The 18,534-nt window shown below is 40.5% G+C and overlaps 1 protein-coding gene across 1 annotated transcript; it reads right to left on the reverse strand.

Annotated features, from left to right (window-relative positions):
• Positions 1-881: 881 nt before the first annotated feature.
• LOC102966417 (nucleophosmin-like) lies at positions 882-1,725 on the reverse strand. Its single transcript, XM_042979441.1, has 3 exons — positions 1,668-1,725; positions 1,171-1,381; positions 882-1,086 (listed from the first exon to the last, which is right to left on the reverse strand). The coding sequence occupies exons 1-3, from the start codon at positions 1,723-1,725 to the stop codon at positions 882-884; spliced, it is 474 nt and encodes a 157-aa protein (XP_042835375.1).
• Between the last annotated feature and the right edge of the window lie 16,809 nt (positions 1,726-18,534).

Here is an 18,534-nt window from a genome sequence, read left to right on the forward strand (position 1 = left end):
TACTTTGTCAAAGATGAGTTGACCATATGTTTGTGGGTCCATTTCTGGTTCTCCATTCTGTTCCATTCATCTATGTGTTTGATTTTGTGCCAGTACCATACTGTCTTGGTGATTACATCTTTGAAATAGAGCTTAAACTTTGGAATTGTGGTACCTCCAGCATCACAATTGGTTTTCTTTTTCAGGATTGCTTTAGCTACTTGGAGTCTTTTCTGGTTTCATACAAGCTTTAGGATTGCTTGCTCTAGCTCTGTGAAGAATGCTGGTGTGATTTTGGTAGGGATTACACTGAATATGTAGATTGCTTTGGGTAGTATCGACATTTTAAAAATATTTGCTCATTTGCTTTTCCAATCCATGAGCATGGAATGTTTTTTCCTTTTTTTGTGTGTGTATCTTCTTCAATTTCTTCCATAAGCTTTCTATTGTTTTCAGTGTATAGATTTTTCACCGCTTTGGTTAGCTTTATTCCTAGGTATTTTATGATTTTTGGTGCAATTGTAAATGGGATCGATTCCTTGATTTCTCTTTCTGCTGCTTCATTATTGGTGTATAGAAATGCAGCTGAGTTCTGTACAGTCATTTTATATCCTGTGGCTTTGCTGAATTCATGAATCAGTTCTAACAGTTTTTTTGGTAGTCTCTTGTGTGTTCCACATAGAGTTGTCTACTAAGAATGTTGTCTACTAAGAATAAAAGTTTGACTTCCTCCCTGCTGATTTGTATGCCTTTTGTTTCTTTGTGTTGTCTGATTGCTAGGACTTGGAAAATTCTCACTCTGCATTATAAAAATGACAGCCAGATATCAACTGTTACAGAAATGAAATAAGATGGAAAATTGTAAACAAACTGTTTAAACTAATGTCTTAAAGAGGCTTCCTTCATTGCCAGAGATCTTGAATAGCCCTTTGGTCAGTCATCCAGAAGCAATTCTTCACATAACTGATGAACTTGACTTCTACTTTAGGAAGAGAATCACCTTTTTTCACGCTTGGTTGCATTTTTGCTTTGATGTCTTCCATATAACTAGGTCCTTTTGGTGTTTTGGGAGTCTTTTCCTGTTTTTTGAAAGATGCTTGACCTTTTGATCTTGGTGTTGGTGGTTTTGAGTATTTTCCATTCTGGTCTGATTTTTGTGCATTTTTGGCTGGAGTATCTCATATAGATTTCTTTACTGGAGGCTTTTCTTCAGCTTCTTTATCATCAAAATCATCATCATCATCATCATCATCATCATCATCATCATCTCCACTGGCACCAAATTTTACTTTTTTCTGTGGAATGTTACTACCACATCCAGAGACAGAAGGCTTTCCACATATACTAAGGAGTTTTACATCCTCTTCCTTTTGATCTTCTGACTCTGCATCTTTCTCCACAGCTATGAAGCACTGTCCACTAATGTGCACAGGCCCTGAACCACATTTTAATAATGAGACCACAGGTGGTGTTATTTTAAAGACTGCAAGGGAAACTGTAAAGACATTTCAAAGTTGCCAATGTGACTTTTATTGGACTGCCTTCATAACTCATTGCTTCTGCTTCAACAATGTGCAATTTATCCTTTGCACCAGCCCCTAAACTAATTGTTCTTAAAGATAACTAGTGCTTGTTTTCATCATTATCTACCTTAAAGTGATAATCTTTGTCAGCCTTTAATTCACAACCAAAAAGATAGTTCTGGAGCCTTAGGGGGCTCATGTCTGTGTCCACTGAATCTTCCATGGGGTGGTGGCACGCACTTAGGTGGGAGAGAAGGCAGATGGAGAGAAACGACTACTGTAACACAAAAGAGCCATGCAGACTAGAAATATTTTCAAAGTAAAATGTAGATTTACAAATTAAAGTCTATGATAAATTAAGGGACAAAAATTGTAGGACCATTTGCAATGAAATGGTCCAAACAGATGAAATAAAAACTACCACACTCCTTTGATCAGAATCACCCACATGAGGTTCCTTTTTAAAGCTGAAACAATTAAAAAATGGGTAGCAAAAGGTCTGTGCATCTAGTTATAAAAGGACCAGGGGCAAGAATGCAGCTCACTGCTGGTACACTTTCTGAATTAAAAGTTAAAATAGAAGATACTTTATAATTAAATAATTTGTCTAGAACAAGCAGAAAAGTTCATCCAAAGGTCAAACACCCAAGAATTGCCAGCTCTAATGTGACATGTGAACTTTATCAAATAGGGACTTGGCCTTCAGACAACACAAACACGGCAGCTGAATTACCCCCAGCACAGTCAGGATACAGCATTTTCTCCACCTTGGCGCTATTGACGGATAGGGTAGACGACTCCCATTGTGGACTGTCCTAGTGTTTTACAACATCCCTGGTCTCTAGGCACTAGATGCCAGTAACACAATCCCCACAACCACCCTCAAAATTGTGACAACCAAGATGTGTCCAGACACTACCAAATATCTCCAGGGGGGACAAAACTGCCCCCCACCCCGGAAAATGGCTGGACTGTGGCTCTTTCTTATGGGCAGTAGTCCCTTTCACAGTGGCTCCTGTAAGGGCTCCCGTATTGTATTTCAGTAGAGAATGTCTTAAGTTTCGATCATTCTAGGATGTTTATGTTTCTGCTCATCATTGTGTACCACTTTGAAGAACTTTGATCATTTTCCACCACTTGTACTATTATTTACTAATACTTCTGGAAGCTATTTTTTTTCCTTTGCACATATGTAGAACCATTCTAGATGCTTATTAAGAGAGCAGTTGATTCACAACATACAGTAGATAACTCTGTACATTGGAGCTTGATTCTTCCAAGAATCCAGGTTGAGAAAGGTTACATCTAATCTGAAACCTGGAAACCACCTGAGACATCCCCATCTCCTTCACTCCACTATGTAGTTGTCCTCTTAACCCTAGTTTTCACCCTGACATCACATGGGGGGAGACTCCCATGTAGATGTGCTGAGTAACATTCTGACTACCTCTTACTTGCCTCACAGGAACCCCTTTCCTATCTTATTACCCCTTCTTCTAATTGAATGATTGATTGCCTGAGATATAACTGGCATATAACCTGCATCAGTTTCAGGTACATACCTTAAAGCTATTTTGAATGGAAATAAAGTTATAATAAGTGGACATACGCTTATTTTAAGAGGAAATATGTATTCTCTTCCCATAAATGAAGTGCAGCAGTAACTAGAAAGCAATTAAAAACATACACTAAAAGGGGGCGCCTGGGTGGCTCAGTCGGTTGAGCGCCCGGCTCCAGCTCAGGTCATGATCTCATGGTTTGTGAGTTCGAGCCCCGCATTGGGGCTGTTTTGGATTCTGTGTCTCCCTCTATCTCTGCTCCCCACCACCCCTCATGCTCTGTCTCTCTCTCTCTCTCAAAAATAAATAAACATTTAAAAATTAAAAAAAAAAACATACACTAAAAGCAAAAACAGTTATGAATTTCTAGTTAGGTGGTATTGGTTAAAGAAATCTCATCAGAGTCTGAGGTCTGCTCTCCGGGAGACTAAAAAGTGTTAGAAGAGGGAAGGAGAGCCTGTGTGGCTCAGTTGGTTGAATATCCCACTCTTGATTTCAGCTCAGGTCATGATCTCACGGTTTGTGTGTTTGAACCCCACATCAGTTTCTGCACTGACAATATGGAGCCTGCTTAGGATTCTCTCTCCCCCTCCCCCACTCCCAAGCTCACTCTCTCTCTCTCTCTCTCTCTCTCTCTCTCAAACTAAATAAATAAGCTTAAAAAAAACTTACACATAAGAAAAACGTGTTAGAGGAGTTAAAGACATGCCAACAACATGCTGAGAGGTTCTCTTTATGGTATAAAAAAGGTCGACAAGTCACTTTTTTCACCAACTTAATTAATGTTATTTAATGTCGTTTACAACTAAAATTATCTTCAAACAACCAGGGCAGTATTATCCCACACTATGGGAAATTATCAATGGATTTATCTGGTCTGTGTGGCAAGAGTCAGGTGCCTTGCAAAGGAGACTAACTATGGTAATTCCCCCTAGTAAAGCTGTCACTTAAGGATTACATGAGGTAAGTGATGTAAAGTAATCAGCATGCTTGGAATGCTGTTGGCACACAATCCTTTTGAAAACTTTTTTTTTCTCATTTTATTTATTTAATTTTTATTGAAATGTTTATTTTTGTGAGAGAGAGAGAGAAAGAGAGAGAGCGAGCGAGCAGGGAAGGGACAGAGAGAGAGGGAGACAGAGAATCTGAAGCAGGGTCCAGACTCTAAACTGTCAGCACAGAGCCCGAAGTGGGGCTTGAACTCATGAGATTATGACCTGAGCTGAAGTCAGACACTTAACTGACTGAGCCACCCAGGCGCTCTCCTTGCTCTTTTTATTTAAAGTGCCAACTCTCGGGGCGCCTGGGTGGCTTGGTCGGTTAAGCGTCCGACTTCGGCTCAGGTCATGATCTCACGGTCCATGGGTTCGAGCCCCGCATCGGGCTCTGTGCTGACAGCTTGGAGCCTGGAGCCTGTTTCAGATTCTGTGTCTCCCTCTCTCTCTGCTCCTCCCCTGTTCATGCTCTGTCTCTCTCTGTCTCAAAAATAAATAAACGTTAAAAAAAAAAATTTAAAGTGCCAACTCTCGAAGGAAGATGGCAGTGTAGGAGGACGCTAGGCTCACTGTGTCCTGCTGACTACTTAGATTCCACCCATATCTGCCTAAATTACCCAGAAAACTGCCAGAAGACTAGCAGAGCAGACTCTCCAGAGCCAAGTGTAGACGAGGGGCCCACGGAAGAGGGTAGGAAGGGCGGAGAGGCAGTGCGCGCTACACAGACTGGTGGGAGGGAGCCTGGGAGGTGGAGGGGCAGTCCATCCAGCAAGGCAGAGCCCCCCGAGTCTAACTTGCAAAAGTGGAGGGGCCAGACGGAGTGTGTTCTGACAGCCAGGGGGACTTAACATCTGGAAGGTTATAAGTCAATAGCTCTGTTCAGAGTGGGAGGGCTAGAGGACAACGGGAGGGAGAGTTGTTGAGCCCTGGAGGACAGAGCTCAGCTTGGCAGGGAATAAAGGCACTGGGAAGCACCATCTCCCTCACCCATCCCCCAGCCAATATCCCAAAGGGAACCAGTTCCTGTCAGGGAACTTGCTTGCACCACGCCAAACACCCAATGCCGTGCTTCTGGGGATCCATCCCTCCAATGGGTCTGCCTCCCTCCCAGTGCCACACGGCCCCTCCTGAAGCAGACCGCCGAAGGCAAAGTAAGCTGCATCTGCACCTCCCGCCCTTGTGCACCTTGCGGATCCACCCCAGCTAATATACCAGGTCCCATTGAAGCAGCACCACAAGCCTGGCAGTGAGCAAGTAGCCAGGACAGGGGCCACACCACTCCACAGTGAGTCCTGCCTCTGGGAGAGGGGAAGATAAGGTACACGCCAGTCTGACTGTGGCCCCAGCAGTGGGCTGGGGGCAGACATCAGGTATGACTGCGGCCCCGCCCACCAACGCAAGTTACTCCAGACAGCACAGAGGAAGAGCCCTGCAGTTCCGAGCCACTCCAGGGACTATCCAAAATGACGAAATGGAAGAATTCTCCTCAAAAGAAACTCCAGGAAGTAGTGACAGCTAACGAACTGCTCAAAAACAATTTAAACAATATAACAGAAAATGAATTTAAAATAATAGTCATAAAATTAATCACTGGGCTTGAAAAAAGTATAGAGGACAGCAGAGAATCTATTACTACAGAGATCAAGTGACTAAGAAACAGTCAGGAGGAACTAAAAAATGCTATAAATGAGCTGCAAAATAATATGGAGGTGACCACAGCTCGGATTGAAGAGGCAGAGGAGAGAATAGGTGAATTAGAAGATAAAATTATGGAAGAAGAGGAAGCTGAGAAAAAGAGAGATAAAAAAATTGAGGAGTATGAGGGGAGAATTAGAGAACTAAGTGACACAATTAAATGTAATAATATATGCATAATTGGGATTCCAGAGGAGGAAGAGAGAGGAAAAGGTGCTGAAGGTGTACTTGAAGAAATCATAGCTGAGAACTTCCCTGATCTGGGGAAGGAAAAAGGCATTGAAATCCAAGAGGCACAGAGAACTCCCTTCAGACGTAACTTGAATCGATCTTCTGCACAACATATCATAGTGAAACTGGCAAAATACAAGGATAAAAAGAAAATTCTGAAAGCAGCTAGGGATAAACATGCTCTAACATATAAAGGGAGACCGATAAGACTAGTGACAGATCTCTCTACTGAAATGTGGCAGGCCAGAAAGGAATGGCAGGAAATGTTCAATGTGATGAACAGAAAAAAAATATGCAGCCGAGAATCCTTTATCCAGCAAGTCTGTCATTTAGAATAGGAGAGATAAAGGTCTTCCCAAACAAACAAAAACTAAAGGAATTCATCACCACTAAACCAGCCCTACAAGAGATCCTAAGGGGGGTCCTGTGAGACAAAGTACCAGAGACATCACTACCAGCATGAAACCTAGAGACATCACAATGACTCTAAACCCATATCTTTCTATAATAACACTGAATGTAAATGGACTAAATGCGCCAACCAAAAGACATATCATAATGGATAAAAAAAAAAAACAAGATCCATCTATTTGCTGTCTACAAGAGACTCATTTTAGACCTGAGGACACCTTCAGATTGAAAGGGAGGGGATGGAGAAATATCTATCATGCTACTAGAAGTCAAAAGAAAGCTGGAGTAGCCATACTTATATCAGACAAACTAGACTTTAAATTAAAGGCTGTAACAAGAGATGAAGAAGGGCATTATGTAATAATTACAGGGTCTATCCATCAGGAAGAGCTAACAATTATAAACGTCTATGCACCGAATAGGGGTGCCCCCAAATATATAAAACAATTACTCACAAACATAAGCAACCTTATTGATAAGAATGTGGTAATTGCAAGGCACTTTAATACTCCACTTACAACAATGGATAGATCATGTAGACCCAAAGCAACAGAATATACTTTCTTCTCGAGTGCACATGGAACATTCTTCAAGATAGATCACATACTGGTCACAAAACAGCCCTTCATAAGTATACAAGAATTGAGATCATACCATGCACACTTTCAGACCACAATGCTATGAAACTTGAAATCAACCACAGGAAAAAGTCTGGAAAACCTCCAAAAGCATGAAGGTTAAAGAACACCCTACTAAAGAATGAATGGGTCAACCAGGCAATTAGAGAAGAAATTAAAAAATATATGAAACAAATGAAAATGAAAATACAACAATCCAAACGCTTTGGGATGCAGTGAAGGCAGTCCTGAGAGGAAAATACATTGCAATCCAGGCCTATCTCCAGAAACAAGAAAAATCCCAAGTACAAAATCTAACAACACACCTAAAGGAAATACAAGCAGAACAGCAAAGACACCCCAAACTCAACAGAAGAAGAGAAATAATAAATATCAGAGCAGAAATAAACAATATAGAATCTAAAAAACCTGGAGAGCAGATCAATGAAACTAAGAATTGGTTTTTTGAAAAAATAAACAAAATTGATAAACCTCTAGCCAGACTTCTCAAAAAGAAAAGGGAGATGACCCAAATAGATAAAATCAGGAATGAAAATGGAATTATTACAACCAATCCCTCAGACATACAAGCAATTATCAGGGATACTATGAAACATTATATGCCAACAAACTGGACAACTTGGAAGAAATGGACAAATTCCTAAGCACCCACAGACTTCCAAAACTCAAGCAGGAAGAAATAGAAAACTTGAATAGACCCATAACCAGCGAAGAAATTCAATCAGTTATCAAAAATCTCCCAACAAATAAGAATTCAGGACCAGATGGCTTCCCAGGAAAATTCTACCAGACATTTAAAGCAGAGATAATACCTACCCTTCTCAAGCTATTCCAAAAAATAGAAAGGGAAGGAAAACTTCCAGACTCATTCAATGAAGCCAGCACTACCTTGATTCCTAAACCAGACAGAGACCCAGTAAAAAAAGAGAAGTACAGGCCAATATCCCTGATGAATATGGATGCAAAAATTCTCAATAAGATACTAGCAAATCGAATTCAACAGCATATAAAAAGAATTATTCACCATGATCAAGTGGGATTCATTCCTGGGCTGCAGGGCTGGTTCAACATTCTCAAATCAATCAGTGTTATCCATCACATTAATAAAAGAAAAGATAAGAACCATATGATCCTGTCAATTGATGCAGAAAAAGCATTTGACAAAATTCAGCATCGTTTCTTAATAAAAACCCTCGAGAAAGTCAGAATAGAAGGAACATACTTAAACATCATGAAAGCCATTTATGAAAAGCCCACAGCTAACATCATCCTCAATGGGGAAAAACTGAGAGCTTTCCCCCTGAGATCAGGAACACGACAGGGATGTCCACTCTCACTGCTGTTGTTTAACATAGTGTTGGAAGTTCTAGCATCAGCAATCAGACAACAAAAGGAAATCAAAGGCATCAAAATTGGCAAAGATGAAGTCAAGCTTTCGCTTTTTGCAGATGACATGATATTAGACATCTGGCTTTAAAACCCATGACCTAGCCTGATGTTTTATTTTCTTTGGAAGAGCATGGTTTATTTCTTTTCTCACCAACTGTTTTACTTTACCAGGACTTTACCAGTAACTTGGTGGTGACTTTGCATTCCTGCTTCATTTTTCTATTCCTCAATCCAGAGAAAGGTAACCTTATATTCCCAATTCTATCTAAAACAAATCACAACAGAATGGGAAGAAGAGTATTGCCGCAATATAGGAGCAACAGGGAGGTTTTGTTCTGAGAGAGGGGAGGTGCCGGAAAAACTCAACTTGTTGATCAGTCTCCCTGAGTTCACTGGACTCTCTGTGCTTTGAGGCTACTTTTTGATTCTCTAATTTCTTTCTGCTTTCAATATCTAGTAAGTAGTTACAGAAAGCAAAAAAGAAAACTGTTTTCCTCCACTTACAAGGTACCACTAGGTATGCCCTTTACTTTTTGAAAGCATCTATTTGGTATCCTAAACATTGGATTGTTCTTGTTGCACTGGGGAAACAGTTCTATTTGTATTTGATGGGGCTCTATTCACTGGAGTCTGTAATCTGGTCTGGGACTTAGTATAGTAATTCTGAGATCTTCTAGGAGATGGTTCAGCTCAGCAGTCAAGGCTCACGAAGTCACGTCAGCATGTCATTGATTTTAGACGCTCAGGTCTTCCTCACTCTCTTCCCTATGTGTCTGTGGCAAACTATGAAGTGGGAGCTTATCTTAGTTGTTTTTCTATTCCCTTTCAGTGATTTTTCCCTCTAGGACCTACTCTGCCCTTATATCTAACCTGTGTGATTATAATGTCTGCAGAATGTGATAGACACTGGTATGGATTTATGAACCTCTCTTTCTTTTTTTCTTGTGGGCCTCAGCTTCTATTTCCCAGATCCTTTGAGCTGAGCTGTGTGCAGGCATGTGACCATGTCTTGGTCATTGGAATGTGAGCTAAAGTGAGATCCTAGTTTCCAGGCCTTTCCCAGGCACACAATGACTATTTCTAACTGGCAGTGGGCTACTAAGAACTAGAGAATCAAGTTAATTCGAATAGCACTAATGGTAAGAGAAAGAAGTCTCTGAGTTGGAACTCTGCAATAAATGGAGTCCAAGAACTTTAACACATGGTTATGATGGCATATATTTGGCATAAACTTTGATAGGCTAGTGTGCCTCCACCAAGATATCCACATCCTAATCCCCAGAACCTATGAATATGTTGCCTTACATGGCCAAAGGGGCTTTGCAAATGGAATTAAGAATTTTGAGATTATTCTGGATTATCTGGGAGAACCCAATGTAATCACAAGGGTCCTTATAGGAGGGAGACAGAGGGATATTTGACAACAGAAGAGGAACATCAGTGTAAGACTTGGCCAGCCATTGCTGGCTTTGAAGATGGAAGAAGAGATCACTCTAGAAGTTGGAAAAGACAAGGAACAAATTTTCTACTAGAGCCTCCAGAAGGAATGCAGGCATGCTCACACCTGGTGTTAGCCCAGGGAAACTGATTTCAGATTTCTGACCTATAACACTGTAAGGTTCTGTAAGGTAATAAATTCATTCTGTTTTATACTACCAGATTAGTGGTAATTTATTACAGCAGCAGATGGACAGTAATATACAAGTCTTTGGATTTTTTACCCTGGTTCTCTTTTACATTCTCTTGTATGTTGTCATCTAAGCCACTTTGGGTAAATGACACTGAATAATAATAACAATAGATACGTCCTGAGTGTTAACTATGGGCAGGATATAGTTGTGACTGAAACTTTTTCCAATTGTTTTATCATGTAATCTCCTAAACAAGCCCATAGGATAGGTCAGATCATTCATTTCCTATCCCATATGGAAAATGAAGACAATTCTTACAGAGATTAAGTCATTTCTGTAAGGTTACACAGTTTATTACTGATATATCCAAGTGGTACAATACCACAGTTCATGTTTTTTTTTTAAATGTTTACTTGTATTTATTTCGAGAGAGAGATTGAGAGTGGGGAAGGGGCAGAGAGAGAGAGGGAGAGAGAAAGAATCCCAAGCAGGCTCCACGTTGTCAACTCAGAGCCTGGGGAGAGCTCGAACCCACAAACTGTGAGATTATAACCTGAGTCAAAACCAAGAGTTGGGGACTTAACTGACTGAGCCACCCAGGAGTCCCTACAGTTTGTGCTTTTAACTGCATACATGTGTACATAGGTATCTCCATGGGTGGGGTCCATATACTCTAGAAGCTTTCATAAAATTTGATTTAGAAAACTTTCAGTATAAATAAAAAAAAGAGTAAAAACACCACTTTAAAACACTCCATTGAGAATATGTGTTCACATTGTCTCAGGCAAAAGGACGCATTTTATATTCATGTGTAGCTATGACTGAAAGATTAACCAATAAATCAGGCCAGTTTGGAGAAATTTTATCCAATAGTTCAGTTTCTACCATCAGGACTTCACTGTGTAAACTAAGTGCAGTAAAAATTAATGTAAGAGTCGCTTAGTATATTATAATGGGTTATAGTGGACTGAAAATACATAGAGTACTTAAAATTTTACATATAACTTATTAGGTCATTGAAAAAAAATCACTCTATTCAAGGAACTGTTAGCACCTGCCTAGCCTTGCCTCATTTAGATTGTAGAGACAGTCTAAGGGACCACAACAGCTACTACAGTTCAGAAGAAGATACAATATATAATGCTGTCTTATATTTCCTACCGTTCTCTCCTAATTTCACTCAGGAATATCTAAAAACTAAGGTGAACAGGTCAACTCACTATGTGTGTATTTGGGGGGGGGGAACTTAACTCTTCCCAGTCTGAATTTCGTTATCTGTACAATGAAGCACCTTCCTGTCCGGTCTATCCAATGGGGTCACAGTGAGGCTGAACCAGGTCACATCCATGAAAGCACTTAGAAAACAGAAGCCCTACTGAGATAAAGCAGGATTATCATTAAACTTTAATCATAATAGAAAATACAAAAATAGTTAGCTGCTAAAACCTCAATCTTTCCATATGGCATTGTAAAGTGTTTAGGAGAAGGGAAACCAGCACTGAAAACACCTTTGTGTTATGAAATTTCAGGTTCTGTTTAAGAAGATGGACATTCTCTGTGTTTTGCTGAAAGCCTGAGAGGAAGAAGCAACATAAAGCTGCTTGAATTCTAACCTGAGTCTTTATTTACATCTGTCTGGTTCCTTCTTATAAGGTGCTAGACTTATTGGCCATGCCCAGGTTTCGAGATAACAAAAGGCCTGGATGATTACATGTGCTTTAACACCCTTGCTATGTCTTCCAAGATCATTAGATATTCAAAGTATCTTAGCAACCTCTTCAGGTTGGAACTGAATCAGAGGACAGTCTTCCTCTTAGCTCCTCTGAGTTAATTTCCAGCATCTGATAGAGAAAGACAAGGTCATAACATGCGGGTTCAGGAAGAAGTTACTAGCACTGACACTGAGTATGGTCCTTCACTGTACCCCCAGCACCTGGAATAGGGTGGGGTCTGAGCCAGGACCACGTAAGTGTTTACCCAATGTCAGACAAAGAGGCCACTATACAGGATATGTACACAAAGTCAAAATGCCACAGCAGGAGGAAGAGAAAGGAGAAAAGAGTAATTACTACAGAAACTACCCTGCCCTTAGTTTTTACCATTCTCATATAATCAATCAGCAAGTAAACATTATTCAGGAAGAAATATCAAATGTTGAATGTAATTTAAAGGCCAATGACACAGTGAAGATGGAGATTTATCAGAAATATGACCCTTTAATGCAAACTTAATTGGATGAGGCCAGACTGCCTAGGTCCAAATCCATGGTCCACATAACTTGCCAGTTATGTGACATTAGTCAAATCCTGTATCCTCTCTGTTTCAGCTTCTTCACTTGTGAAATAAATTCTACCCCCAAAATTATTGTAAATATTAAAGTAGGTAATATATATAAAAGCTGAAAACAGCACCTAGGATTTGTCATGGTAAGCTGATATGGGCTCCCAAAGTTAGGCCTGAATCCCTATGTGACAGTTAATGTGTCAACTAGGCTGGACCTTGGTGACCCAATTTGGGGTCAAAAATTACCATAGATGTTTCTATGAAGTGTTTTTTGGATGAGTTAAGATTTAAATAAGTAATTTGAATAAAACAGATTATCCTCCATAATGTGGGTGAGCCTCACACAATCAGCCGAAGGACTAATGGGACAAAGGTTGGCTTTCCCCAAGCAAGAAGAAATTCTGCCAGCAGGCTACCTTTGGACTTGAACTAAAACTCTTCCGTAGGTCTCCAGCCTAACAGCCTACCTTGCAGATTTTGTACTCAACAAGCCTCCAAAACAGCATGAGCCAATTCCTTAAAATAAATTTCTCTCTTTTCTTATCTTCCTCTCATATATATTATAATACTTTCTCTCTCTCTCTCTCTCTCTCTCTCTCTCTCTCTCGGCTCTGTTTTTATGAATAACTCTGATTAATATACCCTGTAACCTATAAATGCTACTTTATTTGGAAAAAGGGTCTTTGAAGATGTGACTTAAGATCTTGAGGTAGAAATTATCCTAGATCATCAAGGTGCTAGTCACAGATGTCCTTATAGAGACAGATAAAAGAAAAGACAGACACAAAGAAGGTCATATGAAGAAGGAGACAAAAACTGGAGTGATGTGGAGAGAAGTCAAAGAATGCTAAGCCATGCCAAAAGCCACCCAGAAACTAGAGGAGGTGAGAAATGGATTCTCCCTTAGAGTCTCCTGAGGAAACATGTGGTATAGCTGATCTACTGATTTTAGACTCCTGGCATCCAGAACTGTGAGAGAATATGTTTCTATTATTTCATGCCACCAACTTTGTGGTAATTTGTTACAGTAGATTTAGGGAACAAACACACTTACTGTAACAAGTGTTTTCTACTAGTACTCAGTATCTTCTTACTCATTAGACATAAAACCTCAAGTAGAGATGTGACACCAGAACCAGGAAGAAAGCAAATGGACACATTTCTCCACAGATTCTCATTCAGGGGATCACTCTGAATGTTGATCCTTACTATTATAGATACTAATAGAAATAATTTCTCCTCTCCTGGCTCCATGGAGGATGGTACGCCCAAAGTGCCTTGGTCCCCAGTGGGGATGGGTGGGAGACATCTGTGAGTCACTGAGTGAATTTTCCACCCCCTTAGGGTTCTCTAGCATGTCAGTGGAGCCATCCCTTGAAGGAGGGACCTGAACGGTCACGATACTGGCAGGAATCTCATCAATTTTCTCATGTTTGAGAGTCGAAAGAAGAAGCTCCTTAATCCTTGGGGTGGGGGAGGGCAATGAAAACAGTTGATGCCTGTGTCCAAAGCTGGCAAACACAACTGGAGCTCATCTTTACCATGCATTCTGGCACTGGCTCATGGACTGGGGCATGCCAAGGCTTGAAGGTGGGGAAATCTTGCTTCAACTTGCCATCACATCTATCTCTAGGGGAGTGTGTGGAATCAAGGACCCGGATGGGCACAAGGTCCCTGATAAAACTATCCAGGGCAGCTGCTGCACTTGTTTCACCTCTGCTCATTAAAGCCTCTACTTTAAGGTTTCTTAACCCCCCAGTCACTTATGTATCCCTTCATTAATTTTTTCTGTATTTCTGTACGTTTGGTACTACCATTCTTTAAATAAACCCACCACTTTATCTTAGCTTCAGGCTAATACAGGCCACAAATTCATGAGTTTGACGTAATAATGTGACAATTCTCTTACACAGAGTCATCATGGACATATTTATACTGTTGAAAACTATCCTGGGTGTCTTCAGTAGTCAGCCTAGCACTATATATTGTACTTACACTTGGGAGGCAGACACTGCCACTGTGGACAGGGGACTTAGGGCTTGGGGCTCACGGGGGCATATGAAGGTCTCCTGAGCTGGGTCCAAGGGAAGAGATGAGAAGCTCCTTTTCTACTTAGTGTTAACAAAATTAACAAATGGTCAAGATAGAACCCCAGTCTCTACCTGTCTGTCTTAAACTCTTCACAGTCCACCCTTCCAGGGGAAAAAAAAATGTCTCTCTTCCAATCCCGGAGAGCAGCGGGGATGGAGTTATTTCCTTGACAGGCTGTAAATGCCAAAAGGGTAGGGTGCCCTTGAGATGGCAATAAGTACACTTTGGCTAACCAGGAGGAATCTGTAGATACTCAGGGAGCTAAGGCGTGAAGCCTTCACTGTTCAGTCGTGGCAGAGTGGGGGCAGGCAAGCGTAGCAGGGCCAGGCCATGCAAGAAATCTGAAAAAGGTCATAAGAGCAGCACCACTGGAGCCCCGCCTCATTTTATATTCACACCTGGGAATTGAGGATTTAGGAATCAGCCAGATTCCTAAAGGTGGGCCTGTCTCTGTTCCAGGGTGGGAATGAAACATCTGGGACTTTTGGTGGCTGTGAGCTGTGGAAGGGGTCCTGGTAGATAATTCTGGAAAAGAAACTCATCATTCATGGACCCTCAGCGTCTGGCTTATTCCAGAATAGGGCTTATTACTTCTTCCCCCCACAATTTCTTCAGACAACTCCACATTCGTGATCTGATCACATTTCAAATTCTTTGTAGCTATTGTTGTTGTTTTTCCTATTAAGTGGTAACACCCTCGGGCACATCCCTCTCCAGGCTCTGTCTCACACTGGTTTCAGCTGCATTCTGTGCTAGGTTTCCCCACCAAAGCAGCAGAAATGTGGGCAGTCCTGTGTCACACTCAGGACTCAGAAGTACCTCCTGGAATGGAATGAAATAGCTGATGTTCTGATCACCTGGGTAATTGGAACCTCTCCCATATAAGCCCTCCATCTATCCTCTGTGCTCGTCTATCATGCCTCAGTGCATCTCACTTTTCCTGGAAACCATCTTCTGAGAAAAAAGGCAACCCAGAGGTACTTTGCCTGGACAAATTCTATTGCTTCTAGCATCATCAGTCATGGAAAGGATTTTTTAAAATGTTAATAACTTGGTTCATTTATATAAAAAGGTCAATATTAGAAAATGTCTCTCCCCCTGTGTCTCTTCCACACTGTAACATAATGTTCTACCCTGGCAGTGTGCTCTCTGTGACACCAATGCAGGCAATAAATGAGTATAGATTAAAATAATTACGGGAAAAGGCAAAAATTATTCTGAATCTGGTGCTGAGTTTTTCTTCCAGTCTATTTTTTGTTTGTTTGATAAAACATCTAATGCAAGAAATTAAAAAATAATGATAGGACAATGTCCGTTTATTCTAGTGGATCAACAGAAGCCATAAATCTAAATTTAACCTTATATTTAATAAAACCTTCCAGGTTCCCTGAATTAGAGTCTAGGAAATTGATTTGCTTCATCCCAATTGCTTTTCCTGCACATCAAGCTAAATATTGTATCTAATCACCTGCTTTGGTGGCTTCCAAACACATATAAGTTAAAACCTGTCTTAAAATTGGTCTAGGCGATAAACCTTATTAACCTTTTTATAGGAGTTATGTTGATTCTACCTTTTTATACATTATTCTTAATTATCTTTGCTACTTTGCAATTCATAACTTGAATCACCTAAAAAAGCACAAAGCATTACTTCAGGTAGCTTTGCTCTCACTTCTATGGCAGAGCACACTTTAGCTTCAGAGAACGTCTACAGGTTGATTCTCACGCTTTGCCTCTATGCTTCTTAGCTCTTTGAAGTAAAAACAACACGATAATGCTAAAAGCTTCTGCTGGTCAGTGTGAAAGAAGAGGGCTGGGATAGACATGCATGTGGGACAGGGGAGGTGAAGGGCAGGGCTTTCAAGTGAGTTTCTACCAACAGTTGTAAAATCACGATATCAAACGTACACAGTTCAAATCGTACAGCCAGAGTTTTTTATGTCATCCAAACTTGGGAGGACAAATACCCACTCAGACTGAAGAATATACACTACTTCTCAATTGATAGTTAGGGATTGCTGGAGACACCATTTCATATAGATCACATAAAATATGAATTGATGTGTTAGAGGGAGTGTGTTATGACCAATCATATACAATTAGTTTTTCTTTTTTATAAGTCAAAGTGGTTTGGTGGGGGCAATTTCAAATGGTTCCACCTGAAAAGAGGGGAAAAGTAAAATTTCTCTGCCAGTGCAGTAAATACTGATAGCATTCTAGAAATTCCAGTGGTGGAGTCATGTCACTGAATTTCGTGTATCAAAAATGGCATTAGCTGTGGTAGGGGCTGGGTGTGCAGGCTTGCTCCTAATGATGGTGGGCTGGGCACAAAAGAAGCAAAAGGTGTGGAAAACGAACCCAGCTCTAGGTTAGCTTCTATTTTTTGGACCATATAAAAATTTCACATGTTTCTTTCATCAGTGTTTTGTTCATCAATCTGTAGCTATCCTTCATTTGAGGAATGCTTAAGTAAAGCCTAATGAGTCTCATGTTCTTCCATGATGTGATGGGTCCCAAGACTACCGGTCTAATCCTTCTCTTACATCCTATCCTCCCAGAAGAATATGGCAAAATATTTTTGAATTCTGAGTAATAGGAAATCTTTGTGAAATATTTAAATAATTCAGAAGTAAAACTTCCTTATTGTGAGTCCCTGTGAGATAACCAGACCTTCCAGATTCTGATATGCATATGCATCTTAAATAAAAAATAGTTCACACTATATTTGCTACTATCTTGTTTTAATCACAATAGTATATTGTAGACATTCTCATATCATCATATATGGATTTGCTATAATTATAAACACTAGTGGCACCTGGTTGGCTCAGTCGATTGAGAATCCAACTTAAGCTTAGGTAATGATCGCACAGTCCATGAGTTCAAGCCCTGTGTCAAGCTCACTGCTGTCAGCTCAGAGCCTGCTTTGGACCCTCTGTTCCCCTCTCTCTCTGCCCCTATCCTGGTCATGGTATCTCAAAAATAAACAAACATTAAAAAAAACCACTGAATAGTATTCTACTCCATTACCATACCATCATTGAATAAAATCAGTCCCCTAAATAAGGACATTTGGAGTTATTCCATTTTTTTGTTATTATGAATAAGTCTTCAGTAAACATTCTTGTGCATACACATTTGTAACCTTATACCATTTATTTCTCTAGAGTCAATTACTACAGGAGGAATTGCCAGATTAACAGGAAGGTACATGCCACATGTTGATACATAGAGTCAGAGGGCTTTCTAATATGCACTTCAACCAAGAATACATGAGGATTCATTTCCTGTACCCTAACCAGCCCTGGGCATCATCGTGTCTTTTGGTCTTTGTTAGTTTGATAGAGAGCTCATGATATTACTGTTTCACTTCAATTTCTCTAATTCTAAGGATGGTAAATAGCTTTTGATGTAGGTATTGACATTTGGATTTCTCCTTTTGTGATTTTTTTTTCTATTTGGGAGGACGCTTTTGCAATGATCAATTCCCTATCTCAAATTGGGTTAAAACAAATCAACCCACAAAAAGAGGATGAAATGGCTCACCAGCTGGGAGGGACACTGGATGGGCACTCAGAAAACTGAATGAACGACAGGAACCTTGAGTCTCACGGACTGCATCCAGAGCAGCTTATTCTTTTGAATTCCTATGGCAATGAGTGACTACTCTATACAATCCACAGCAGGACCCACCAATTGTTGCTTGTCTATGTTTACCCTTCTCACCCAGTCATTGGGCGATTATAAACTGATTATAGCACTGGCCTGGATTCTGGCTGCACAGGTGTAATGCCGCTATCCACCTTTCCTCCATGGAAGTGGGAAGAAAGAGAGCTGAAATTTGAACAGCATAGTTCCTAGTTATTTAATTCAAGTCTCTTTTCCTTGAGGTATAAACTCACATCCTTTTGAGTTCCTATCTTCTATTTCCTTTGTATCTCTCTCAGGCCTCAACAAAGTTATCACCTTCTCTGAGATGTCCCCAGTCTGGATGGAGTGCCCATTCACTGTGTTCCATTCAGCCTCCTACAACCCAACCCTCACATGGCCAGGACCCTATGATCTATATTCTTGTCATTCACTACCACTACACTGTCATCTCCATAAGA

This window comes from Panthera tigris, chromosome A2 (assembly GCF_018350195.1).
Source record: "Panthera tigris isolate Pti1 chromosome A2, P.tigris_Pti1_mat1.1, whole genome shotgun sequence".
NCBI lineage: Eukaryota > Metazoa > Chordata > Mammalia > Carnivora > Felidae > Panthera > Panthera tigris.

Bases quoted from the DNA above. Each gene is read 5' to 3' on its own strand.
- LOC102966417 (XM_042979441.1), bottom strand. From the start codon at position 1,725: ATGGAAGATTCAGTGGACACAGACATGAGCCCCCTAAGGCTCCAGAAC. The intron at 1,382-1,667 runs GTTGTGAATTAA...AGTGCTTCATAG, and splicing joins GCTCCAGAACTATCTTTTTG to CTGTGGAGAAAGATGCAGAG. The intron at 1,087-1,170 runs GAAATCTATATG...AACACCAAGATC, and splicing joins GAAGAAAAGCCTCCAGTAAA to AAAAGGTCAAGCATCTTTCA.